General features: G+C 73.8%; 4 protein-coding genes across 7 annotated transcripts; 1 reads left to right on the top strand and 3 right to left on the bottom strand.

Annotated features, from left to right (window-relative positions):
* Positions 1–1,120: 1,120 nt before the first annotated feature.
* On the bottom strand, positions 1,121–4,402 carry ARF3 (ARF GTPase 3). Its single transcript, XM_087771433.1, has 5 exons — positions 4,274–4,402; positions 3,325–3,514; positions 3,108–3,218; positions 2,870–2,994; positions 1,121–2,104 (listed from the first exon to the last, which is right to left on the bottom strand). Exons 2-5 carry the CDS (start codon positions 3,470–3,472, stop codon positions 1,943–1,945), a joined length of 546 nt encoding a protein of 181 aa, XP_087627559.1. The 5' UTR covers positions 3,473–3,514; positions 4,274–4,402; the 3' UTR covers positions 1,121–1,942.
* A 2,634-nt stretch (positions 4,403–7,036) lies between these two features.
* WNT1 (Wnt family member 1) lies at positions 7,037–8,865 on the top strand. Its single transcript, XM_087771418.1, has 4 exons — positions 7,037–7,137; positions 7,410–7,663; positions 7,880–8,145; positions 8,377–8,865. The coding sequence occupies exons 1-4, from the start codon at positions 7,037–7,039 to the stop codon at positions 8,863–8,865; spliced, it is 1,110 nt and encodes a 369-aa protein (XP_087627544.1).
* A 5,890-nt stretch (positions 8,866–14,755) lies between these two features.
* DDN (dendrin) lies at positions 14,756–16,970 on the bottom strand. 2 transcript variants are annotated; one of them, XM_087771413.1, is made up of 3 exons: positions 16,635–16,970; positions 16,016–16,090; positions 14,756–15,939 (listed from the first exon to the last, which is right to left on the bottom strand). In XM_087771413.1, the coding sequence occupies exons 2-3, from the start codon at positions 16,075–16,077 to the stop codon at positions 14,913–14,915; spliced, it is 1,089 nt and encodes a 362-aa protein (XP_087627539.1). In that variant the 5' UTR covers positions 16,078–16,090; positions 16,635–16,970; the 3' UTR covers positions 14,756–14,912. The 2 variants fall into 2 exon arrangements, with proteins under 2 accessions (XP_087627539.1, XP_087627538.1); XM_087771412.1 differs by lacking the exon at positions 16,635–16,970 and having other exon boundaries at positions 16,016–16,596.
* A 141-nt stretch (positions 16,971–17,111) lies between these two features.
* On the bottom strand, positions 17,112–22,394 carry PRKAG1 (protein kinase AMP-activated non-catalytic subunit gamma 1). 3 transcript variants are annotated; one of them, XM_087771417.1, is made up of 12 exons: positions 22,234–22,394; positions 20,443–20,533; positions 19,719–19,822; positions 19,445–19,526; positions 19,309–19,367; positions 19,153–19,198; positions 18,959–19,013; positions 18,727–18,853; positions 18,236–18,401; positions 18,047–18,084; positions 17,787–17,933; positions 17,112–17,700 (listed from the first exon to the last, which is right to left on the bottom strand). In XM_087771417.1, the coding sequence occupies exons 3-12, from the start codon at positions 19,788–19,790 to the stop codon at positions 17,602–17,604; spliced, it is 891 nt and encodes a 296-aa protein (XP_087627543.1). In that variant the 5' UTR covers positions 19,791–19,822; positions 20,443–20,533; positions 22,234–22,394; the 3' UTR covers positions 17,112–17,601. The 3 variants fall into 3 exon arrangements, with proteins under 3 accessions (XP_087627543.1, XP_087627540.1, XP_087627542.1); XM_087771414.1 differs by lacking the exon at positions 22,234–22,394 and adding an exon at positions 20,622–20,754; XM_087771416.1 differs by lacking the exons at positions 17,112–17,700; positions 22,234–22,394 and adding an exon at positions 20,622–20,756 and having other exon boundaries at positions 17,831–17,933; positions 18,236–18,507.
* Positions 22,395–22,409: the final 15 nt, after the last annotated feature.

The following is a 22,409-nucleotide window of genomic DNA, read 5'->3' as shown; positions in this document are numbered from 1 at the left end:
CCCGGGTCCAGGATTCCTCTCCAGCACCCACCCGGGCCCAGGACCCTTCTCCGTCACCCACCCGGGTCCAGCATCCTTCCCCGGCACCCAGTGGGTGCACAGCATCCCTTCTCCTGGCACCCCAGCACCCCTGCCAGCCCCCCGGCCGTGCGGGACAAGGGACGCTGAGCCCCGCCAGTGAGGAGCCGGCCGGAGGGGCCCGGGGCTGGGCTGGGGCCGCGGAGGAGCCGAACCTGCCCCAAAGCCCCCATCCCTGCGCCGGGGGGCCACCGGCCCCGGGAAGACGGGGAGCAGTGCCGGCTCGGGGGGGGGCACACGGGGGGCAGCCCGGTTCCCTCGCCCCGTGCTGGCGGCGATGGCCCTGGTGCCGGCGGTGGTGGCCCCGTTGGCGGCGGTGCCGGCGCAGGCCCCGGTGCAGCTCCCGGACGACGGCATCGGCACGCCGGCCCCACCGGCGCACCCACATACCAGCCCCGGTTGCCGAGCGGTGGGGAAGCCGGGCTGGCGGCTGGGGGCCGGGGCGCTAATGGGATTAGGGCCACCAGGTCAGCGCCGGGCTGGCCCCCACCAGACAAAGCCGCCGGCCCGGCCGGTGGGAACGCGCCGGTGCCGGCTCCGTGGCTCCCAGCCCACCGGGGAACCCCAGTCACCCCCGCTCCAGCCCCCTGGCACTGGAGGAACCCAGGTGTCCAGGCAGCCAGCACCGCGCCCCGGCTCGGTGACACCGGCACGGGGGGGTCCTGGGTGCCAACAGCCCCCCAGCCACCAATGCAGAGGGGACACAGGGATGGGGACAGCGGCGCTGGCCCCAAACGGGACTCAACTGGTCCCCCGGCCCGTGGGGGGGTGACGCAGGGGGGCTGAGCCCCACTCGCGCCCGTCCCGGCGCTGGCACCGTCCCCACGCCCCAGCTGGGATTAGCGCTAATGGGATTTACCATTTCATCCAATATTCCCCTAAAGATGAGCCTGGGAAGGGGGGCCCCCCTCGCCCCCCCGCCAGCCCCCCTCGCCCCGCTAAGCTCTTTCTAATTAAAACCGGCCCGGGGCTGTCCATCACCGTCCCCCTCCGCGGGACCCCCGCGCCGGGGGGCTGCGGAAGAAGAGCCGTGGGGCAGCGCTACATAAAACATGTTTAATATCCAAGGGGGGGCCGGGGGTCACCCACCGTCTCAGGCGCGGGGTGGGGGGGCGAGCACACACGTCCCCGGACGGGGCAGAGCCGCAGCGACACGTCACACCAAGCACAGACCGGGGGTATAAATACGGTGCCGAGGGGGTGGGGGTACAGTACGGGGCCGTCCGTCTGTCCGTCCGTCAGGGGCAGGGACATACAATCACTATGCTGGCATGGGGTTGGGGTGCAGGCGGCCAGGGCGGGGCGGGGTCACGGCTGGGGGGGGACCACGGGGGTCCCAGCAGCCCCGTGCCTCCCGCCGTGGGGGTCGCGCTGCGGGGAGGAGACCTGCCTCGAAGTGACATGGGGGGGCCGGGGACGTGTGGGACCCCCGGGGAGCACGCGGGGCCGGGAGGGGGTGCTGGGGCGGGGGGGGGGAGGCGTGTATGGTCCCAAATGCCCCCTGCGGCCCCGTTGCCCCCCCGTTTGGTCCAGAGGAAGGCGAGGGGTGCGGGGACATGCAGGGGGACGGGGTGCCCCGGCATGGCCCCCCCCGGGCAGGGCCGCCCCCAGCCCCCATCCCGCTCCCCGGGGCTCTGCCCCCGCCCCCCAGATACGTTATATATAGCTATATTTCCACGCACGCACACACGAGATCCGAGGGGAACCGAGGAGACCCCAAAAAAGGCGAAAAACCCCACAGCAACCGGTGCCAGAAGAAAGCAAAACCCAACCGGGGTGGGGAGGGGGCGGCCGGGGGGGGCCTGGCTCGGCCCCGGGGAGGTCCGGGGGCACGGGGAGGGGGCCGGGGCCGGCGGCCGCCTGCTCACTTCTTGTTCTTGAGCTGGTTGGCGAGCCAGTCGAGGCCCTCGTAGAGCCCGTCCCCGCTGGTGGCACAGGTGGCCTGGATGTACCAGTTACGGTGGCGCAGGGAGTGCAGCCCCAGCTTGTCCGTGATCTCCGCCGCGTTCATGGCGTTGGGCAGGTCCTAGGGCAGAGACGGCGTCACGCGCCGGCCCCGATGCCGCGGGGATGGGCGCTATCCCACCACGGGGGCTGACGGCAGTCCCGACGCCATGGCAATGGGCGCTATCCTGCCACGGGGGCTGACGGCAGTCCCGACGCCATGGCAATGGGCGCGATCCCATCGCGGGGGCCGACGGCAGTCCCAACGCCACGGGGACGGGCGCTATCCCACCACGGGGGCTGACGGCAGTCCCGACGCGGTGGGGACGGGCGCTATCCTGCCACGGGGGCTGACGGCAGTCCCGACGCCACGGGGACGGGCGCTATCCCGCCGCGGGGGCTGACGGCAGTCCCAACGCCACGGGGACGGGCGCTATCCTGCCACGGGGGCCGACGGTAGTCCCGACACCCACCAGCCCTGATGCTGCAGGGAGGAGCACGGGGCGACCATGGGGATGCGAGACACCGGCCCTGATGCCACGGGGACGGGCACGGTGCAGCCGGAGGGAGCGTTAACAACCAGCCCTGATGCCACGGGGATGGGCACAGCCCCACCACAGGGGCTGTTTAACGGCAGCCCCGACGCCACGGGGACGGCCGTGGTCCTGCCACGGGGTCCCTTAGACACCAGCCTCGATGCCGCAGGGATGGGCACGGTCCTGCCACTGGGGTTGTTAGGTATCAGCCCCGACGCCCCGGGGACAGGCACGCTCCTGCCACAGGCACCCAGACACCAGCCCCGACGCCCCGGGGATGGTCCCGGCCACGGGGACCCCCCCAGACCCACCTGCTTGTTGGCAAAGACGAGGAGGACGGCGTCCCGCAGCTCGTCCTCCGCCAGCATCCGCATCAGCTCCTCCCGCGCCTCGTTCACCCGCTCCCGGTCGTTGCTGTCCACCACGAAGATCAGCCCTGGGGAGAGCGAGCGAGCGGGCGCTGCTGGGAGCGCAGGATCCGGCCGGCCCCGCAGCCGCCCCGCTCCCCGGCGAGCCCCGTCCCCGCCCCGCGGCCCGGGGGGGTCCTACCCTGGGTGTTTTGGAAGTAATGCCGCCAGAGGGGCCGGATCTTGTCCTGCCCACCCACGTCCCACACGGTGAAGCTGATGTTCTTGTACTCCACCGTCTCCACGTTGAAGCCTGCGGGGAGCGACAACGGAGGGAAACTGAGGCACGCGGGGCCGCGAGCCCCCTCCCGAGGAGCCCTGACGGGGAGGGGGCCCCCCCGCGCCCCCACCCCGCGCACCTATGGTGGGGATGGTGGTGACGATCTCCCCCAGCTTCAGCTTGTAGAGGATGGTGGTCTTGCCGGCGGCGTCCAGCCCCACCATCAGGATCCGCATCTCCTTCTTCCCGATCAGGCTCTTCAGCAGGTTCCCGAAGATGTTGCCCATGGTGACGGCGGCGCTGGCTCCGTCCGCAGGCGAGGCCGGATCCTGCGGGGGCACGGGGCAGGCGCTGGGGCGGGGAGCGGCCCTCAGAACCGGGGCGGGGAGCGGGGCTCCGGGGATCCCCGCCGTGCGCCGGGGGGGCTGCGGGGATCGGGGACCCCCATGTCCTGGGGGGGACGCAGGGCTCGGGGGCCACCGGGAGCCAGCGCGCCGTGGAGGCCACCCCTCTCGGGGGGGGGGGGGCGGCCGTGCTGGGGACGTGCCCCCCCCCCAAAGTGGCCAGGCCAGGGCTCTGCGCTGGGGAAACTGAGGCAGGGGTCCCAGCCCTCCTCCGGGGGGGGGCACAGCCCCCGCCCCCCCGCCCCTGCGCGGCCCCCCCGCCCCCGCAGCCCCCCACCGTGCCCCCCCCCGCAGCGCTCCCCCCGCCCGTGGGATGCCGCCCGCCCCCGGTGCCCCCCCGCAGCCCCCCGAATTCCCTGAACGCCCCCTCCCCGCACCGCATCGCCCCCCCCCGCACTGCGCCCCTCCAACGCACCGCCCCCCCCCGGATTGCAGCGCACCCCCAAATCACCGCCCCCCCCCGCATCGCCCCCCGCCCCCGCCCCGCCGCGCCGCACCGCATCCCGCCCCCCTCCCCCGGTTGCGATGCCCCCCCCGCCCCGGGGCTCCGCACCCCCGGTGCACCGTGCACCCCCACAACGCGCCGCAGCCCCCGCGCCGCCGCGGGGCCCCCCCCCTCGCCGCCGCCGCCGCCGCCGCCGATGCGCGGTGCCCCCCCCGCTCCCGGTGCGGGCCCCCCCGCACCTGGTGCCGGTACCGGTGGCGCCCCCCGCCCGCAGCTGACTCTGCACCGCTCCCGCCGCCGGAAGCGGAGGCCCGATCGCGCCGATCTCGCGAGAGCGCCCGGTTCCCCCCACCCCCGCTTCCCGCCCCCCCCCCCCCGCACCGGGCCCGGGGGGGCGCGCGGGGAAAAGCGCGGGGGGGGGGAAGGGGGGGGCGCCGAGCTCGCGAGAGCCGCGAGCTGTTTCCATGGCAGCGGCTGCAGCAGCGCGGGGGGGGGGGCTGCACCGGGAGGGGGCGGCGGGATGGGGCGGAGGGGAGCGGGGGTCCCGTTGCCCCCCCCTCCCGGTATGAGCACCGGGGGGGGGTCCCGGGCTGCACGGGGGGGGCGGGACCCCAATAACCGCACGGGGGGGGGGAAGGGGACCCCGATAAGCGCACGGGGGTCCCGGGGTGGCTCCCCGCGCCCCGGCCCGGTGCGGTACCGAGGCCGTCCCGGTGCTCCCGGACCGGGCAGGGGCTGGCAGCGGGCGCGGGGCATCCCCGTTCCCCCCCGCCCCGCTCCCCGTCCGTCGATCCGCCGGGCTGTCCCGCTGTCCGTCCGTCCCACCGTCCGTCCGTCCACCCCTGCTCGGTGCGGTGGGACGGGACGGGACGCTCCCCCCCCTCCCCGCCCCGGGCAGGTAAAGGCGGCCGCCCCGGGGGTACCGGTAGCACCGGCCGCCCCGACGGCTGCGGGAGCCTCTCCGCGCTCCCGCGGACGCCCCGGGGCCGGGGGGGGAGAACCGAGCATCGCCCCCCCGGGGCAGCGGAGGGGACGGGGGGGAGCGGGGGAGGCCCGGGGACCCCCGGGAGGGTCCCGGGACGGAGCCGGGGGGGGGGGGGTTTGGGCCCCGCCGCTGGTGGCACGGCCCCGGGCAGGGCCCTCCCGGCCGCGCCCCGGGGCCTCCCCGCGGCCGCTGACCTCAGCCCCGGGAGCCCCGACGGGGCGGCGGCCCGAGGGCGCGGACACCGCCTGGCCCGGCCGGGAACCGGGGCGGGGGGGGCGGGAGCGGCGTCCTGGAGCAGACGCCGGCCGGGGGGGGGGAGGGGGGGTGCCCGGTGCGAGCCCCCCCCCCCTTCCCCTCCGCCGCCGCCGCCCCGGGCTTTGTCCGTCCTTGAATTGAAACCGTGAGCGGCGGCCCCGGGCCGTGACGGGCGAGCGGGGCTAATCCGGCCCCGCATGACTGGTCCGGGGAAACGGCCGCGGGGGGATTACCCCGCCACAACGGGGGGCGCAGCTCGGCCCAGCCCCCCCCCCCCCCCCTCCGGGGGGTCCCGTCGTCGTCCCCCCCCCGGGGCAGGGGACAGCAGGGACAGACCCCCGTCCCCACGGGCACGGCACCGGCCCCGCGTCACCGTGCCCCGTCCACGGGCACGCCAGCCCCCCCCCCCCCCCCCCCGCCCCGGGCACCCCCTGCCCTTCCCCTCCCTCCCCCCTCTCCCCCCGGTCCACCCCTCCCGCCCTCCGACACCCGGTACCGGTCCAGGCCCGGCGCCCCGGGGGTGCCCCCGCCGTGGGTGCCCACGGACACGTCCGTGGGGGGCCCGGGGTGCGGGGCCGGTGGTCGGGCCCCGTCCGCAGCCGGCCCGGCCCCGAGCGGCCAGAGGACGCGGCCGCCCCGTCGCGCCGGGCACGGACCGGTACGGGCGGCCGCCGGGACGGGGGAGGGGGCCGGGGGCTCCGGACCGGCACCGGCGACCGGCGCAGCCCCGACGGTGCCGCGCCCTGGGGGGCTGCACGTCCCGTCCCGTCCCGTCCCCCCCCCCAAGCCGGGGGTCCCGGGACTGGGGTCCCCCGTGCGCCCCGGGCTGTCCCGGGACTCTGCCCCTCCCGTGCGCCCGGGGCCGTCCCGGGAGATCCCGGGCTATCCCCGGCCCCCGCTCCCGGAGCTGGCCCGGCCCGGCCCGGGCTATTCCGGGACCCCTCTCCTCCTTGCGCCGGGAGCTGTCCCGGGCCGTGCCGGCCTCCCCTCGCCGGTGCCGGTGCCGGTAGGCGTGTGCGGGGAGGGCGGGGGGCGGCAGCCGGGTGTCCCCCCCCTCCCCGGCCGCTCTCTGCGCTCGGGGCCGGGGCGCAGCCACCCGCCGGGCTAATCCGGGCCGTGACGGACAGGCCCGGCGCCGCCGCTCCGGCCGCCCCGTGAGAGGTGCCGCGGCTCCGCCGCTCCCCATTGTTAGGGCGAGGACGCGGGGAGGCCCCGCTCGGCGGGACCGGCCCATGGGGACCCTCCGCGCCGCCCCTATAAGAGGGAAGGGGCTGGAAGATGCTCCCGGGTGCTGAGCGCTGCGCACCCGCCGCGCCGAGCCGAGTCCAGCCCAGCCGCCTCCCCGGGGAGCCAGCGGGGACCGTGCACCGACCGCCGAGCATCGGCACCGGGCACCGGGCACCGGGTACCGCGTACGGACCGCCGAGCACCGGCACCGGGCACCGCGCACGGTTCGCCCGACGCCGCGCTCCGGGGACCGGGCAGGGAGCGCCGGGCACCGCGCTTCCCACGCCGCGCCGCGGGCAGCGGCTGCAGCCCGGTGCCGGTGCCGGTGCCGGTGCCGGTGCCGGTCCGCCCGCCCGCCCGGCGCTCCCCGCGGCCCCCCGCGGCCGCCCTCAGCGGAGCCGCCCGCCCTGCCCGCGCCCCGCGCGTCCGGAAACACGCGTGGATGTAGCGGCCGGGCCGGGGGCTCCGCGGCACCATAAATACCCCGGCGGCCGCTCGCCCGCGCACTCTGCCGGGGCCTCCCGGTGCCGGAGCCATGCGAGCCGCCGCGCTGGGGCTGGCGCTCCGGGCGCTCTGGGCTCTGGCCCTCTCCTCCCTCTCCAACACGCTGGCGGTCAACAACAGCGGGCGGTGGTGGTGAGTCCGCCGGTACCGGTACCGGCACCGGCACCGGCACCGGCACCGGGGGTGGGGTGGGGGGGAGCGGGGCTGGCACCGGCTGCGCCGTACCCGGGGATGGGGTGCGCAGGTGCGCCCGGGGGGGACGCGGGGCGGTGGCAGGGGATGCCCGGGGAGGAGGATGCTCCGGGAGCGGAGAGGAGCCGGGTCAGGGCCCCCGGGGGGGTGCGGTGGGGAGCGGGGTGCCGGGGACCCCTCCCCGGTGATCGCCGTCCCTGCCTGTGCCGCAGGGGCATCATCAACGTGGCCTCGTCCACCAACCTGCTGACGGACTCCAAGAACGTGCAGCTGGTGCTGGACCCCAGCCTGCAGCTGCTGAGCCGCAAGCAGCGCAAGCTGATCCGCCAGAACCCCGGCATCCTGCACAGCGTCAGCTCCGGCCTCCAGACCGCCATCAAGGAGTGCAAGTGGCAGTTCCGCAACCGCCGCTGGAACTGCCCCACCTCCCAGGGCCCCAACATCTTCGGCAAAATCGTCAACCGGGGTGAGGCCGCGGGGCGGCGGGAGGCGGCGCGGGGCTCCCCGGACCCCCTCCGCGGCACCCCCGAGCCGGGATGCTTGGCAAAGCACCCCTGGTTCGCCGCGGGGCATCACCGGCCCCCGGCCCATCACCAGCCCGTCGTGGCTGCGGGTTGGGGGTGCCGGCAGGTGCCCCCTCCCTGTCCCCAGCAGCACCCTGAGGCCCCGCTCCCCTCCGCAGGCTGCCGGGAGACGGCGTTCATCTTCGCCATCACCAGCGCCGGCGTGACGCACTCGGTGGCCCGCTCCTGCTCGGAGGGCTCCATCGAGTCCTGCACCTGCGACTACCGGCGCCGCGGCCCCGGGGGGCCCGACTGGCACTGGGGGGGCTGCAGCGACAACATCGACTTCGGGCGCCTCTTCGGGAGGGAGTTCGTGGACTCCAGCGAGAAGGGCCGCGACCTGCGCTTCCTCATGAACCTGCACAACAACGAGGCCGGGCGCATGGTGAGGGCACGGGGGGCCGCGGGCAGCGCCGGGGGGGACGGGGATGGGCACGGCCCCAGAGACCCCCAGCCTGTCCCCGTGCGTGGGGTGGGAACCGTCGGCGAGGGGGTTCCCGCCTGGCTTTGGGCAGGCTAAGCGTGATGTGATGCCGCGGGGAAGCGGGGCGCGGGAGCACGGCGGTCCCCGGGGTTCCCCGGCTGCTCACGGTGCCCCGCATCCCCCCCCTCGCAGACGGTCTTCTCGGAGATGCGCCAGGAGTGCAAGTGCCACGGCATGTCGGGCTCCTGCACCGTCCGCACGTGCTGGATGCGGCTGCCCACCTTCCGCGCCGTGGGCGACGTCCTGAAGGATCGCTTCGACGGCGCCTCCCGCGTCATCTACGGCAACAAGGGCAGCAACCGGGCGTCGCGGGTGGAGCTGCATCACCTGGAGCCCGAGAACCCGGCCCACAAACCCCCCTCGCCCCACGACCTCGTCTACTTCGAGAAGTCACCCAATTTCTGCACCTACAGCGGGAAGACGGGGACGGCGGGCACGGCCGGGCGCTTCTGCAACAGCTCCTCGCCGGGGCTGGATGGGTGCGAGCTGCTGTGCTGCGGACGCGGGTACCGCACGCGCACCCAGCGCGTCACCGAGCGCTGCAACTGCACCTTCCACTGGTGCTGCCACGTCAGCTGCCTGAACTGCACCAACACGCAGGTGCTGCACGAGTGCCTGTGAGCCCCCGGGGAGCACGCTGCCCAGCCCCGGAGGGGGTCTGCGCCACCCCCCATGACGGGTGCCCGGCTGGATTGAAGGCGCCCATGGGTGCGCGTGTGGCTGCGCCCTGGGGACCCCCCCGCCCCGGCTCCTGTCCCGGGCAGAGTGGCCGCCCCGGGGCCGGCAGCCGGCCTGGGCGCGCTCGGTGCCACGCACCTTCCCGGCCGCCCCTCGGCCACCCCGGCTCTGCGGGGTCCCCTTCTCGCTGTAAATAAGATATTTATTGCGGGCGGTTTGATGCCGCCCCCCGCCCCGCGCTTCGCTGGCCCCAGGCCCTGTTTTTTATAATTAAAGATAATAATAATTAATAATAATTAATAATAATAATGCTTTGTTACAGGTTTCACCGATAGCCTTTAGAGAAGAATAAAGGATATATTTTTATCAGTCCTGCCCCGATTCGTTTCTGGGGGCTGGGGGAGGGAGGGGACGAGCTGCGGGGGGAGCGACGTCCCCCAGAGCGCGGGGCCGGGGGGCCAGCCCTCGCTGCCCACGTCCACCCACCCCGTCCGTCCGTCCGTCCCCTCTCCATCCACTCACCTCCCCATTCTGCATCCATCCGCCCCTCCAGCCGTCCGTCTGTCCATCCTTCTCCTTTCCCCTGCCCTCCCCTCCGTCACCCCCTCCCCGCAGACCCCCTTCTTTCTCCTGCCGTGCCCGTCTCCAGCCCAGCCGTCCCTGCCGCCGCTCCCGGCCGGGGCGTCCATCCCCATGGCCGAGGCGCCCATCACCATGGCACCTGGGCTGCGGCATCCCCGGCGCTGGAATTTGCCGGGGCGGCAGAGCTGGTGCCGCCGGGGCCGGGCGTTGGGAGCGGCCACGGGAGGTACAAGACGGCAGACAGGGAATGAGCATCGTCCATCACCGCTCCCGGCCGGGGCTGACGGCTCCCCTCGGCTCCGGGGGAGGAGGGGGGCCGGGGAGGGCACCGGGGTTACCGGGGCCGGGGGGGCCGGGATCGGCCACTGGCCCCACACGCGGCCCCGCACCCGTGCGCGGGGTCTGGCCGCAGCTGGAGAAAGGCCGTGGCAAAGGTGGGGTGCAGCTCTGCCCCGCCAGCACGGGCGTCCCCCCGGGATGGGCTCCCCCTGGGATAAGCACCCACAGGGTGGGCGTAGCCCCAGGACGGGCACCCCTGGGAAGGGCATCCCTCCGGGACAGGTATCCCGCTGGGACGGGCATCCCATCGGGGTGGGCATCCCCCCGGGACGGGCATCCCCCCAGGGTGGGCATGCACCCACTGCACCGTAGCGAAGCGACGGGCTGCAACCCCCGTCCCCGTGTCCGGCACGGGCCGAACCACGGGGCCGCGGTGACATCCAGCCACGGGGAGCGGGCAGGGAGCCCTCCCTGCCTGGGGACCCCCGCTCCCGTCAGCACCCGCCCGCGGCGGGGGTCCCCACAGCCTGGGCTGCCCCGCGGCCGGAGCCGGGAACCTCGCGGGGCCCCTGGGGATCCGCGGCATCAAAGGCTGCGGGATGACGCTGCCGCCGCCCGAAATATCCCCGGAGCCGATAGTGGAAAAGTTGATGTTTAGACCCAGAGGAGGGGGGGGAGAAAAAACCCCGGGGGCCCCCGCTGTCCGTGCCAAGGTAAAAACACAGCCTGGCGTGGTGAAATAAAATAAAGAAATGCGAGAAAAAACGTCTGGAAAGGAACACAGCCCGAAATAACCCTCCGAGCATCTCCCGCCTGCCGGGAGTTATCTGCCTGCTAAATTCTGCACACGCACAGGGCATGAAAATAGCCTGTTTTCCTGCGGTAGCGAGTCAGGAATATAGATAATGACATTCTTATAAGTCACCTCTGTTACTCAGCTTTTCCTGCGCGCCGGTGACCGCCGGGCACCTCGGGCAGCCGCGACCCCCGGGCGGGCAGGGGCACCCCGGGCGCAGGGCGGGCGCCCGGCTGCAGGGTGCAGACCTCCCCGGCTTGAACAAATACGCCCGGGCGCTGGAAATAGCCGCTGTCGCAGCGGCGGGGCCGGCGCAGGGACAGGGACAGGGACAGGGACAGGCGGTCCCGCCCCGCGCCGGCCCGTCACATCTGGGAAGCCGGGTAACAGCTGGATGGCGGCCACAAGCGGGGCCTGCTGCCGGCTGGGCCCCCCGGCAGGGCCGGGGCGTGGGGGGGCTCTGCCCAGGGGCGTGGGACAGAGGGACAGGACAGCACACAGACGGGCAGGACAGAGGGACGCTGTCATCCCAGAGGTGCGGGACAGAAGGACAGAGCCATGCCCAGAGGTGCCGGACAGAGGGATGGACAGTGCCCAAGGTTTCAGGACAGAAGGACAGGACAGCACACAGAGGTGCAGGACAGGGGGACGGTGTCATTCCCAGAGGTGCAGGACAGAAGGATGGTACAGTGCCCACAGGTGCAAGACAGAAGGACAGAGCCATGCCCAGAGGTGCAGGACAGAAGGACAGGATGGCACACAGACAGGCAGGACAGGGGGACGGTGTCATTCCCAGAGGTGCAGGACAGAAGGACAGGACAGTGCCCGCAGGTGTAGGACAGAGGGATGGGACAGTGCCCGAAGTTTCAGGACAGAGGGACAGGATGGCACACAGAAGTGCAGGACAGAGGGACAGGGTCGTTTCCAGAGGTGCAGGACAGGGGGACGGTGTCATTCCCAGAGGTGCAGGACAGGAGGACAGGACAGTGCTGAGGGGTGCGGGACATGGGGACAGAGCCATCGGCTGGCCGGTGGCACCAGCCCGCCTGCGGGACCGTCCCCATCCCGTGCCCCGTTAACCGCCGGCAGCGGCGCAGCCCCGTCCCGGCTCCCCTCGCCTCCGGTTGGTGTGGGCCCGCGTCCCGCCAGCGCCCGGCTTGTCCGGCCGCCCCCCCCGGCCGCCACATTCCTCCGGCGCGGGGCCAGCGCGCCCAGCAACCGTGGCAGGGCTGGCCTCTAATCCCCGGGCATGCCAGCCCCGGGGGGACCGTCGCCGTCACCCACTCCCCGATAGGTGACCAATGCCCGAGACGAACAATTAGGGACAAAGCCGGAGCCGCCGGGGGCTAACGCCGGCCTTCACGGGTGCCTTGTGCGGCATTCGGCGAGTTTAATGAATTGTCCATCACTCCTTTCAGCTCCGCTCGCCCGGGCTGGATTAATCTGAGAAGCCGCAGTGGGGAAGGAGCCGCTAAGCCTGTATTTATTACTCTGCCATTGTAACTAATTGAGGTAATTATCTGTGACTCCAACCCCGCGCAACAATGCCGCATTCACCGCACCCCCTTCCCGCCGGCTCCTGCGCGCGGCCTAGGGGAGCCGGCACCACGGCCTGCACCACACGGCCACCGCGCCCGCGACCTGGTGGCCACCGGGCTGCGGGGATGTGGTGGGCGCAGGTGGGATGCTGCTGTCCAGGGCCGTGGCGTGGCCTGCACCGCGCGGCCACCGCATCCGTGACCTGGTGGCCACCGGGCTGCGGGGACACAGTGGGCGCAGGTGGGATGCGGCTGTCCAGGGCCGTGGTGTGGCCTGCACCGTGCGGCCACCGCATCCGTGACCTGGTGGCCACCGGCCTGCGGGGATGTGGTGGGCGCAGGTGGGACGTGGCTGTCCAGGGCCGTGGCGTGGCCGGCACCGCGTGGCCGTGGTGTGGCTGGCACCACGTGCACGCCAGAGCCACCGCTCCATGGGGACACGGCCAGCGCTGCGGGCACGCGTGGGTCGCACCGTGACCGGTGCCAGCTGCGCACGTGGGTCACGGCTCTGGGGACGCGGCCGGGACCGGCACACGCGTGACCACGGCTCCCCGGGGACACGGCTGGCACCGCACCGCGGCTCCCGGGGACGCCGCCAGCACCGGTGACACGCGTGGCTCTGGGGACATCGGCCCCGCTGGCACCGGGCGGGCAGGGCGATGCTGAGGGCAGGGCCCCCCCCCGCGCCGGGACCCCCGGGGCCCCCGGTCACCGGCGGCGCGGTGACACCTGGCGGCCACGGGCGGGACCGCGCCCCGGTCCGGTGCCACCGGTACCGGACGGGACCCCCCGCTCCCACGCGCGGGCCCCTCCCGCGGCTGCGCCCCCCCCGCGGGGAGCCCGGTTTCGGGGGGCGGCGGGGGGCGGCGCTGGCGCCAGCGCAGCCCGAATTAGAAGGTGATTTTTTCCCGGCGGGGACGGGAGGGGTTTGGGCAGGAGCGGAGCCCGCAGAGAGGGCCGCGCCGCTTCCCCCGCGTCTGGGCCACCCTGCGCCACGCCGGGCACCCTGCCCGGCCGTGCCGAGCCGTGCAGAGCCGTGCCGAGCTGTGCAGAGCCGTGCCGAGCTGTGCCGAGCCATGCAGAGCCGTGCCGAGCTGTGCCGAGCCGTGCAGAGCCGTGCAGAGCCGTGCAGAGCCGTGCCGAGCCGTGCCGAGCTGTGCTGAGCCATGCAGAGCCGTGCCGAGCCGTGCAGAGCCGTGCAGAGCTGTGCCAAGCCGTGCAGAGCCGTGCCAAGCCGTGCCGAGCTGTGCTGAGCCATGCAGAGCCGTGCCGAGCCGTGCAGAGCCGTGCCGAGCTGTGCCGAGCCGTGCAGAGCCGTGCCAAGCCGTGCTGAGCTGTGCCAAGCTGTGCCAGGCTGTGCCGAGCCATGCTGTGAGGCACCAAGCTGATACAGGCTGTGCTGAGCCATGCTGGGTCATGCCAAGCTGTGCCGAGCTGTGCCAAGCTGTGCCAGGCTGTGCTGAGCCGTGCCATGCTGCACCAAGCTGATACAGGCTGTGCTGAGCTGTGCTGGGCTGTGCTGGGCTGTGCCGGGCTGTGTCGGGCTGTGTCAGGCTGTGCCGAGCCATGCCATGCTGCACTGAGCTTATACAGGCTGTGCTGAGCCATGCTGGGTTGTGCCAAGCTGTGCCAGGCTGTGCCGAGCCGTGCCAGGCTGTGCCGAGCTGATACAGGCTGTGCTGAGCCATGCTGAGCTGTTCTGGGCTGTGCCAAGCCGTGCTGAGCTGCTCTGGGCTAGTCCAGGCTTTGCTGGACTGTGCCGAGCCGTGCCAGGCTGCGTTGTGCCCTGCCAAGCCATGCCTGGCTGTGCCGAACTGTGCCAGGCTGCACTGAGCTGTGCCAGGCTATGCCGGGTTGTGCCAAGCCGTGCCGGGTCGTACAAGACACGCCAGGCAGTGCTGAGCTGTGCCAAGCGGTGCCAGGCTGTGCCAGACTGTACCGTGCCATGCCGGGCAATGCTGAGCTGTGCCAGGCCCCGGGGCAGCCGGGGCAGGACCGCAGCCGCACCGCGGTGGCTGAGGTGGCCGGCGCGGCTCGGGTCAGGCCCAGGCACGGGACCCTGGTGCCGTGCGGCCACCTGAGGCCCCGTGCCAGGACGGGGGACGCGCGGGGTGACGTGGCCGCGGGGCTGCCCCGTGAGCGGCACCCCCGGGGCGCGGGAGGCCCCGGGCGCCTGGGTCCCCCGCTGCGCTGGCTGCCCCGCGCCGTGACCTCCCGGCCGGTGTCACCGGGATAATGACAGGGTCGCGCAGGGGGGCGGGGGAGGAGCCGGTTTTAAATAACGTGCAAATTGGACACGTTATTTGTGCGGTTTCCTCTGGCCGCGGGGATCCTCCCCCCCCCCCGCACCGTGACTAAGAGGTGGCGGCCGTCGGGGGGGACGGTCCCCCCCGGTGACTCACCCGGGGTCCCCCCCCGGCCGTGACGTGGGGCCGGTGGCTGCGGGCCAGCCCCGCTGCGCTCACCTACTCATTACGGGGGAGCCGGGGGGGGCCGGTGACGCGCCGCGGTGCCCGCCGGGACGCCCGGGGCCTCCGACTGACCCCGGGGGGGCCTGGGGTGGGGGGCAGAGCCGGGGGGGGGGGGTGGAGGCCCCGGGCCCCCCCTCGCCGCGCACACACAAGGGGCGGAGGCGACGCAGGGGGATCCCGCAGCCTTTATTGGGGTCAGCCCGCGGGAACCGCAGCCCCGAGCCCCGCCCCCCGAGGGCCACACCCCGCCAAGCTCCGCCCCACATGGACCGCACCCCGCCAAGCCCCGCCCCCAGGGCACCACGCCCCGCCAAGCCCCGCCCCTCAGGCGCGGGGGGGGCTGGCGGCGCCCGGGGGGGGCCCGATGCTCTCCAGGCTGCTGCTGCTGCTGCTGTAGGCACGGGCGTCGCGGCAGTGCCGCCACCGGGACCCCCCCGCGCCCCCCTCCGCCTCCGAGTCGGAGTCGGGCGCCGTGTGCCGCCGGATGCGGGACACGGCCTCGCGCAGCGCCTGGGCGTACAGCGCCGGCCGCCGCGGCGGGGGCCGGCCCCGGGGACCCCCGCAGCCACCCGGGCTCCGCCAGGGACTGCGGGGGCTGCCGGGGGGGTCCCGGGGGGGCGAGGGCGCCGCTGGGGGGGTGGCAGCCGCGGGGGGGCTGCCCGGGGGGGCGGCAGGCCCCGGGGACCCCCCGGCGTAGCGGACCTGCTGCCGCTGGGGCGGGGGGACGTACTGGGCCCGGACCACCACGCGGGTGGCGTCGATGAGGACGTGCCCCCCCGTCCCCCGCCGGCCCCTGCCGCGCCCCAGCACCCGCTCCCGGCCGGCCGCCGCGCGGGGCAGCGTCTGGCTGTGCCGGGGGGTGCCGGGCCCCCCCGGGGACGGCTGCATCCCGCGGGGCCGCCGGTGCCCGGCCTCGGTGGCCGCCCGGGGCAGTGTGTGGCTCCAGCCCCGCGGCACAGCCCTGCGGCCCCGGGGTGCCGGCGGGGGGCTGCGCGCTCCCCGGGGGGGCCGGAGCTGCAGGGTGCGGTGGGGTGCGTCGTAGGCGGGGGGCGAGATGTAGGGGGGCGGCCCCCCGTGGCGAGCGTGGGCCGCCTGCACCCGCCGCATGTGGGCCTCGTAGCTGGGGGGGCCCGGCCTGCCCCCCGGCAGCGGGGGACGGGGCGCAGGCGGGGGGTGCCGGCCCCGGGGTCCGCCGTCCCCCGTCCCCTCGGGCTGCCCCGGGGGGCAGCGGGCGGGGGGTGCCCGGCTCTGGCGCCCCGGGGTGGCGAAGTCCTGCGGGTGGCAGGGGGGAGCAGGGGGCGCCGGGGGCCAGGGGGGGGCCAGCTCCGCCACGAAGCGCTTCTCCAGGTACCTGCAAGAGAGAGAGGGGGGCGTGAGGGGCGCGAGGGCTGGGGACGGACCCCCCCACCCCGCCCGGCCCCACTCACGCGTACTCCCCGGCGATGCGGCGGTAGGTCCAGGGGGGCGCGGGCCGGCACCCCGCGGCCATGCCGGCGGTTGGGCTGCAACACGCCACCGTGTCGATCTCCACCAGCAGCAGCTTGGTCCGCTCGCAGATCCGCAGGCGCCCCGCGCCCCGCTCCGGACCCCCCAGCATGGCACCGGGGGACCGGAGGGTCCCCGCTGCCAGGGGCCGGGGGGGGCCCCGCAGCCACGCGCTCGCCGGAGCCTCGGCGGAGCCACGCGCCCGCCCGCACACGCACGCAGCCACCGCTGCACGTGCACCCCCAGGGACCCCCGTGCCCTGCCCGGTGGCACTGCCAGGCCGGAGGGCACCCGGCGGCCAGGAGCCCGGCACACCGCGGGGACCCCGCCGGCCGTCCCGGGGGTGCCCCCCCCCCCCCGGGATCCCTTCCCCCCCTGCGACAAAGCGAAGCGATGCCGGGTTTGGCACCGAGCGCTGCAGCCCACGCGGGCTCCGAGCGGAGCTTAGCAACCCTCGGCGGCGGCATGGCAACGGCACCGGCACCGGCACCAGCCCCCAGTACGGCACCGGGCCCCCCCAGCCTCCCCCCAGCCCCATGGGCACCCGTCCCCGGCTCTCACCTTGCACCGCTGCGCCGGAGCCTGTGCCGGACCCCTGCGCTGGCGGGAGCTGGTGGTGGTGGGTGCCACGTCTCGGCCTCCCCCCCGGCCGGGAATGTGCCACGCTCAGCACGGCCAGGCCTCGCGCCTCCCCCGAGCGGCACCGGCAGCGAACCCAGGCCTCCGCGCAGCCGGTGACCCCCACCAGCACCCGCCGGGGACCCCAGCACCCCCCGGTGCTGCCCTCCAGCCCCTGCCCCGACACCCCCCGCTCACCGTGGTCACCACCGGGAGGGTCCCCGTGTCCCGCCGGGTCCCCGTCCCTGTCCCGTCCCCAATCCCGGCCTTTTAGAAAAGCCACAAGCGGAACAAACAGGGATTTAGGGGCTGGGCGAGCTCAGCAGATTCCCCCTGTCCCGCGGGGGGGGCGAACCCCCTCTCCGGGCACCCCCTCCCTCGGCACCAGCGGCCGGTGCCCCCGAGCACCGCGCAGCGAGGCCGGGTGCGTGCCAGGTCTGTGTTTATTCGTGGTTTCGCGGCACACACGAAGCGGTGGCGGGCGCAGACGCAGCCCGGCGGGGAGCGCGGGGGGGCGGGGGGGCGCGGGGGGGGCAGCCCCGGGCCGGACGGAGCTGAAGGAGGGCGACTAAAACCAAACCCAGCGAAACCCCGCGAGGGGGACGAGGGGCCACAGAGGGGCCGGCCCTGGCCTGGGGGTGGCTGAACCCGGCCTTGCACCCCGGGGGGGTCGGGGGCTGCCCCCAGCACCCGCTGCCCAGCCATCGCGGCCCTGGGGCGCAGCGTGGGAGGAGCCGCGGGCTCTCCCCGCCCCGGGAAGGGCTGGGGCGGCGTGGGGCTGCCCCACGGCTGGAGCTTATTGCTGGACACTGCTGGTGAGTGGGGTCCCCACCGGCCCGGGGGGACGCGGCGTGGCAGGAAAGGCAGGGTGGGGGCACCGGGAGGGGCTGAATCTCCCCCCCTCGCTGCCTCAGGGGCCCTGCGGGAGGACCAGGGCTTGCAGGATGTCCGAGAGGGAGACGATGCCCTTGACCACGTCGCTCTCGTCCACCACCACCAGCCGGTGAACCTGGCGGAGGGGACAGGGAGGGGCTGAGGCCGGCGCGGGGACCCCGGCCCCCCCCGGCCGTCACCGGCGCCCCGGGGACGAGTTACCTCGGCCTCTACCAGGCGGTTGATGATGGTTTCCAGCGTCTCGTGCTTGTAACACTTGAGGACGCCCTCGAAGTAGTGGGAGCGGTGCTGCAGCGCCCGCGTCACCGTCACGTCCAGGTTGTTGTAGGTCTTCTCGGCCGCCAGGTTCTGGGGCAGGGAGAGGCGTTGGGGACACAGCGGGGCCACCCCACCGCCCCGCGGTCCACCCCCCAGCCCAGGCTTTGCCCCCTCCCCACCTCCGCAGCCCCCCCAGTACTCACAATAACGTCGAATTTGGAGTAGATATCCACCACCCGCCCTAGGGAGGGAAAGAGCGAGCTGTGAGAGGCGCCCGTGGCGCTGGGCTTCCGTACGGCCGGTCCTGGCACACCGGAGGGGACGTGGACCCTGAGCCGGCGGTCTGGGGACAGCCAGCACGCGCTGTGCCCTGCGCCGGGCCCCGTCCTTACCCGAATCATCGACGACCGGCAGAGCGGACACGCGGTGCTGCACGAAGATGCCCAGCGCCACGTAGATGGGGGTGCTGGTCCGCACCATGGCGATGTTGCTGTAGGTGCCGATCTGCAGCTCCTCCAGCGTCCTGGCCATGAACTCGGGCTTTGGGACCTCTGCTATCTGCAGGGGACGGGGAGGGGGACAGCGCTGACGCTGGCTCGGCCTGCCGCGCCCCAGGCCCCGCGGTGCTGCCAGCTCTGGCTTGTGGGGGGCCTGGGCCGCGGTCCTAGGAGTGAAAGCGGAGAGCGCTGGGTGCGGAGCGGGGCCTGGGGGACCCCGGAGCCCACGCGGCGTCCCGGGGACCCCCCAGCACCCACCATACGCCGCGAGGCACCGAAGCTGCACCCACCCCAGCGCCCCGGAGCCGGCGGTACCTGGCACAGCCTGGGCCGAGCTCGTCTCAGGGCGGCCCCCGCCGCCGCCGCGGGGCAGGGACGGGACTTACAAAGAGTTTGAGGAACTTGAGGATGCGTTTGTGGGTGAGGATGTAGAGTGTGTTCCCCGAGTCGGGGTCGATGACGGGCAAGCGGTGGATCTTGTTCCGGATCAGGGAGGAGACGGCGTCAAAGAGGCTGCGGGGCAGAAGGGAGAGGGGGAACCGCGGCTCGCCCGGACCCCGGCCTCGCACCCGAGGGCGCCGCCGCCAGCTGTGCCCCCTCCCCACAGCACGGGCGTACCTGGCGTTGGGGGAGATGCAGACAAGCGGCTTGAAGGAGTCTTGTAGGTAGAGCTCTGCAGGGAAAGGAGATGCTGAGGGGACCAGCAGCGCCGCGGGCAGGCGCGGTGCAGAGCCGTGGGGCTCCGGGCCACCCAGGCAGGTCCGTGGAGGGCAGGAGGCAGGCAGGAGGCAGGCGGCAGCGATCCCTCTCACCTCTCCACGTCTCTATTTTGTGCTCCTCCAGCTCATAGATCTGCACCTGGGCGCGAGGAGAGAAACCGGGATCAACCGCGGCCACGCGTGAGGCGGGCAGAGGCCAGAGCCCGGGTCCCGGCGGGGACGACCCCGCGCAGGCGCCCCGGTCCTTACCATGGGCGACTTGTAGTAGCGGTGCAGGATGTTGATGAAGTCGGTGATGGTCAGCATGCCTGAGGGGGCGGGCGGGGTGAGCGGGGTCCCGCCAGCCCCCCGCCACCCCCCGGGACCCCTCGTCGCGCTCGCTCACCCACGAAGCTTTGCTTCTTGCTGTCCCACAGCGGGGCGGCCCGCACGCCGTTGGTGACCAGCGCAAAGAAAGCCTTCTTCACCTGCGGCCGGGGACGCGGGGGACGTCACGGGGGGGACGGGGCACCCCCGGGGCAGCGGGGACGCCCTGCAGCCTACGTCCCTCCGCAAGACCGTTACACGGCGGGCGAGCAGCCCTGAGACCGACCCCCAGCCCCACACCGGCCTCCTGGCTCCAGTCGCGTCCCCGGGCTCCAGCCCAGCCCCCTGCCCACCTGCAGGGAAGTGTCGAAGACGACCAGTTTGGAGCTGGTGGGGATCAGGTCGTAGCAGCGGTGGGACTTCATGAAGGTGGTGTAGGGGCCGCGGTGGGGCTCCGCTGGGGACGGGCAGCGTGAGGCGCCTGCCGGCAGCGAGGAGACGCCCCAGGGCCCCCCAAACCCCGGGCCCCCCCACCCCAGGGCCCTGGGACCCCCCAAACCCCGGGGCACCCACCTCAGGGCTCCGGGATCCCCTGAACCCTGGGACCCCCCACCCTGGGGCCCCGGAACACCCCGGACCCCGAGGCACCCAAGCCCTGGGACCCCCCAAACCCCAGGACACCCACCTCAGGGCTCCAGGACGCCCCAAACCATGGGACCCCCCAAACTCCAGGACCCCCCAGACCCTGGGACACCCATCTCGGGGCTCTGGGACCCCTCAAACCCTGGGACCCCCCCAAACCCCGGGACCCCGAGACACCCCAGTCCCCAGGACACCCCAACCCCTGGGCCCCGGGACCCCCCAACCCCCGCCCCCCCCACCCCGGCCCCTCGGGACACCCCAAACCCCAGGGCCCCGGGACATCCCGAAACCCGGGACCCCCCAAACGCCGCCCCCCCCCCCGGGGCCCCGGGACCCTCCAGCCCCCAGGACAGGGACCCCCAAGGCTGTGGCAGACCCCGGGACAGCCGGCGCCTCCCGGGCCCCCCCGTACCCCCGAGGCACCCCCGCTATCACCTTCCAGCCCCGGGGCGTTCGGCTCCGCCGGGCTCTCTGCGGCCGGACCGGGACCGGGACCGGGACCGGGACCGGGACCGGAGCCGGGATCCTGCGGACAGACGTGGGTCGGCTCAGGCCGCGGCCCCCGGCCCCGCTCCCCCCGTGCCCACCCTCCCGGCCCCGTTGTCTCCCCCAACCTCCATGGCCCCCGGTCCGTCCCGCCGCCACCGCCCCACTTCCGCCCGGCGCCTGGCACCCGCTTCCGCCAGCACCTCCCACGTGACCGGAAGCGCCGGACACACGTGACTCATGACCGTAGGGCGACCTTTCCCCCTCCCGCCGGGTCACGGCGGCCCCGAGGGGGACACACACACACACGACATGGCGACATGGGGTCCCCGGGGCGGGGGGGAACACGACATGGGGTCCCAGGGGGCTGCACCTCAGCGTCCCCTGGGGAGGGGTCACAAGCCCCCGGGGGGAGGGGGGGGGGGCACCACGTCGGGGACCCCAACTCTGGGGGCCGCCGAGCCCCCCCGGGGGGGGACAAACACACGTGGGGGGGGATACCCGCGTTGGGGGGGGGGAACCCCCGGTGCCAGGACCCGGGCTCCCGGTGCCCCCCGCTGGGAGGGCCGGCCCGCGCCCCCCGGCCCCCGGGACCCCCCAGCCCCCCCGGGGCCCCCCCGGGACCCCCCGCCCCCCAGGCAGGCAGGCAGGCGGCCTGGCTTCTCACGCGCTTTATTTTAAAATAACATCCAGTGGTTTCGGTATTGGTAAAAACGGGATTTCTACACGCCCCGGCTATGTACAGCTCTGAAAGTTAAATTTCTCGTATATTTTCTATTAAAACTTTCTCATCCCCCACCCCCACTCTTGCTTTTTTGTCTTTTTATTTTTTTTCCTTTTCTTTTTTTTTTTGTTTTGTTTTGTTTAAATCATTTTTACCTTAAACCTTTTTTTTTTTTTTTTTTTTTCTTTGCAGCTTTGACCAGTTGCAGAAGCAGCTTTAAAGATCGCCCCGGCCCCCCCCGCGCTGCCCCCGCCACACCGGGGCGGGGGGGGGGGGGGCACCGACCCCCTTCGCCCCCCCCCGGGACGGGAGGGCCCCCCCACGCCCAGGTTTGTGCGTTAAGAGACCCCGGGGACCCCCGGGGACCCCCCCAGGGCGGGGGGCAGGCGGTGGCCCCGGGGGGGGGGTCAGGGCTGGGGGGGCCGGGGTGTAATGCCCACTCGCTGCTTCGCTCTCCGAGGCTCCAGCCCCCCCCAGCCCCTCGGAGAGCGGGATTTTAAAAATGCCGCGGCCCCCCCTCGCCCCTGCACCCCAAATCTCAGCCCAGCAGAGCACAAAGAGCCCCCCCCATCTAATATATACAATATAAGGTATAAATAGATAAATAACCTTCCCCCCCCCGCGCCGACGGCCCTGGGTGCTGCGAGGGGGACCCCCACCCGTCCCCGCCAGCCCCCCCAGTGCGGGGGGAGTGGGGTCGGCACCCCCCCGCCCCCGTCCCCACCTCGCACCTTGGCACGTCGCACGGCTGGGACCCCCCCGGGGCGGGGGACGAGGCCAGGGGCGCCCCCGTGCCCCCCTCCTCTCCCCGGGGACCCCGGTGAGGGGCCGGCAGCCATGGCCGGAGGAGGGGGACGGGGGCCGCGTCCCCTGGAGCCCAAGGGAGAGGGACAGACCCCCCCGGGGGCAGGAGGGTCTGCCCGGACGGGTTGGGGGGGGGGGGGGCTCACATTTAAAAACAACAACAAGAAAAAAAAAAAAAACAACAAAAAAACCAAGAAAAAAAACCGTCTAACACTTAAAATGAGGTAGGTTTGGGTGCAGAAGCTCCTCGTGTCTGCCGGGGGCCCTCGCCGCAGGCGCCTCCTCCCGCGCCGCCGCGCTCCGGGGTCTCGTCCACACGCACAAACAAAAAGAGAGCAAAGGAACCGAGCGAGCTCTGGCCGCCGCGGCACGACGGGGCAGAGCCCGG

The sequence above is a fragment of the Nipponia nippon genome, unplaced genomic scaffold (assembly GCF_047370975.1).
Source record: "Nipponia nippon isolate SJK-2023a ecotype South Korea unplaced genomic scaffold, ASM4737097v1 scaffold_35, whole genome shotgun sequence".
In the NCBI taxonomy this organism is placed as follows: Eukaryota; Metazoa; Chordata; class Aves; order Pelecaniformes; family Threskiornithidae; genus Nipponia; species Nipponia nippon.
Note: the sequence above shows the minus strand (reverse complement) of the source record. Positions and strands in the feature narration are given on the sequence as shown.

What these genes read in the sequence shown, in the direction of transcription:
- ARF3 (XM_087771433.1), bottom strand. Translation starts at nt 3,472, where the DNA reads ATGGGCAACATCTTCGGGAACCTGCTGAAGAGCCTGATCGGGAAGAAG. An exon ending in CACCACCATCCCCACCATAG is followed by an intron (nt 3,219 to 3,324) that starts GTGCGCGGGGTG and finishes CGCTCCCCGCAG; the next exon opens with GCTTCAACGTGGAGACGGTG. An exon ending in TCGTCTTTGCCAACAAGCAG is followed by an intron (nt 2,105 to 2,869) that starts GTGGGTCTGGGG and finishes TCTCTGCCCTAG; the next exon opens with GACCTGCCCAACGCCATGAA.
- WNT1 (XM_087771418.1), top strand. Translation starts at nt 7,037, where the DNA reads ATGCGAGCCGCCGCGCTGGGGCTGGCGCTCCGGGCGCTCTGGGCTCTG. An exon ending in AACAACAGCGGGCGGTGGTG is followed by an intron (nt 7,138 to 7,409) that starts GTGAGTCCGCCG and finishes CCTGTGCCGCAG; the next exon opens with GGGCATCATCAACGTGGCCT. An exon ending in ACAACGAGGCCGGGCGCATG is followed by an intron (nt 8,146 to 8,376) that starts GTGAGGGCACGG and finishes CCCCCCTCGCAG; the next exon opens with ACGGTCTTCTCGGAGATGCG.
- DDN (XM_087771412.1), bottom strand. Translation starts at nt 16,185, where the DNA reads ATGCTGGGGGGTCCGGAGCGGGGCGCGGGGCGCCTGCGGATCTGCGAG. An exon ending in CGCATCGCCGGGGAGTACGC is followed by an intron (nt 15,940 to 16,015) that starts GTGAGTGGGGCC and finishes TCTCTCTTGCAG; the next exon opens with GTACCTGGAGAAGCGCTTCG.
- PRKAG1 (XM_087771414.1), bottom strand. Translation starts at nt 20,735, where the DNA reads ATGAGTCACGTGTGTCCGGCGCTTCCGGTCACGTGGGAGGTGCTGGCG. An exon ending in GAACGCCCCGGGGCTGGAAG is followed by an intron (nt 19,823 to 20,442) that starts GTGATAGCGGGG and finishes GCCCGTCCCCAG; the next exon opens with CGGAGCCCCACCGCGGCCCC. An exon ending in CAAGAAGCAAAGCTTCGTGG is followed by an intron (nt 19,368 to 19,444) that starts GTGAGCGAGCGC and finishes CCGCCCCCTCAG; the next exon opens with GCATGCTGACCATCACCGAC.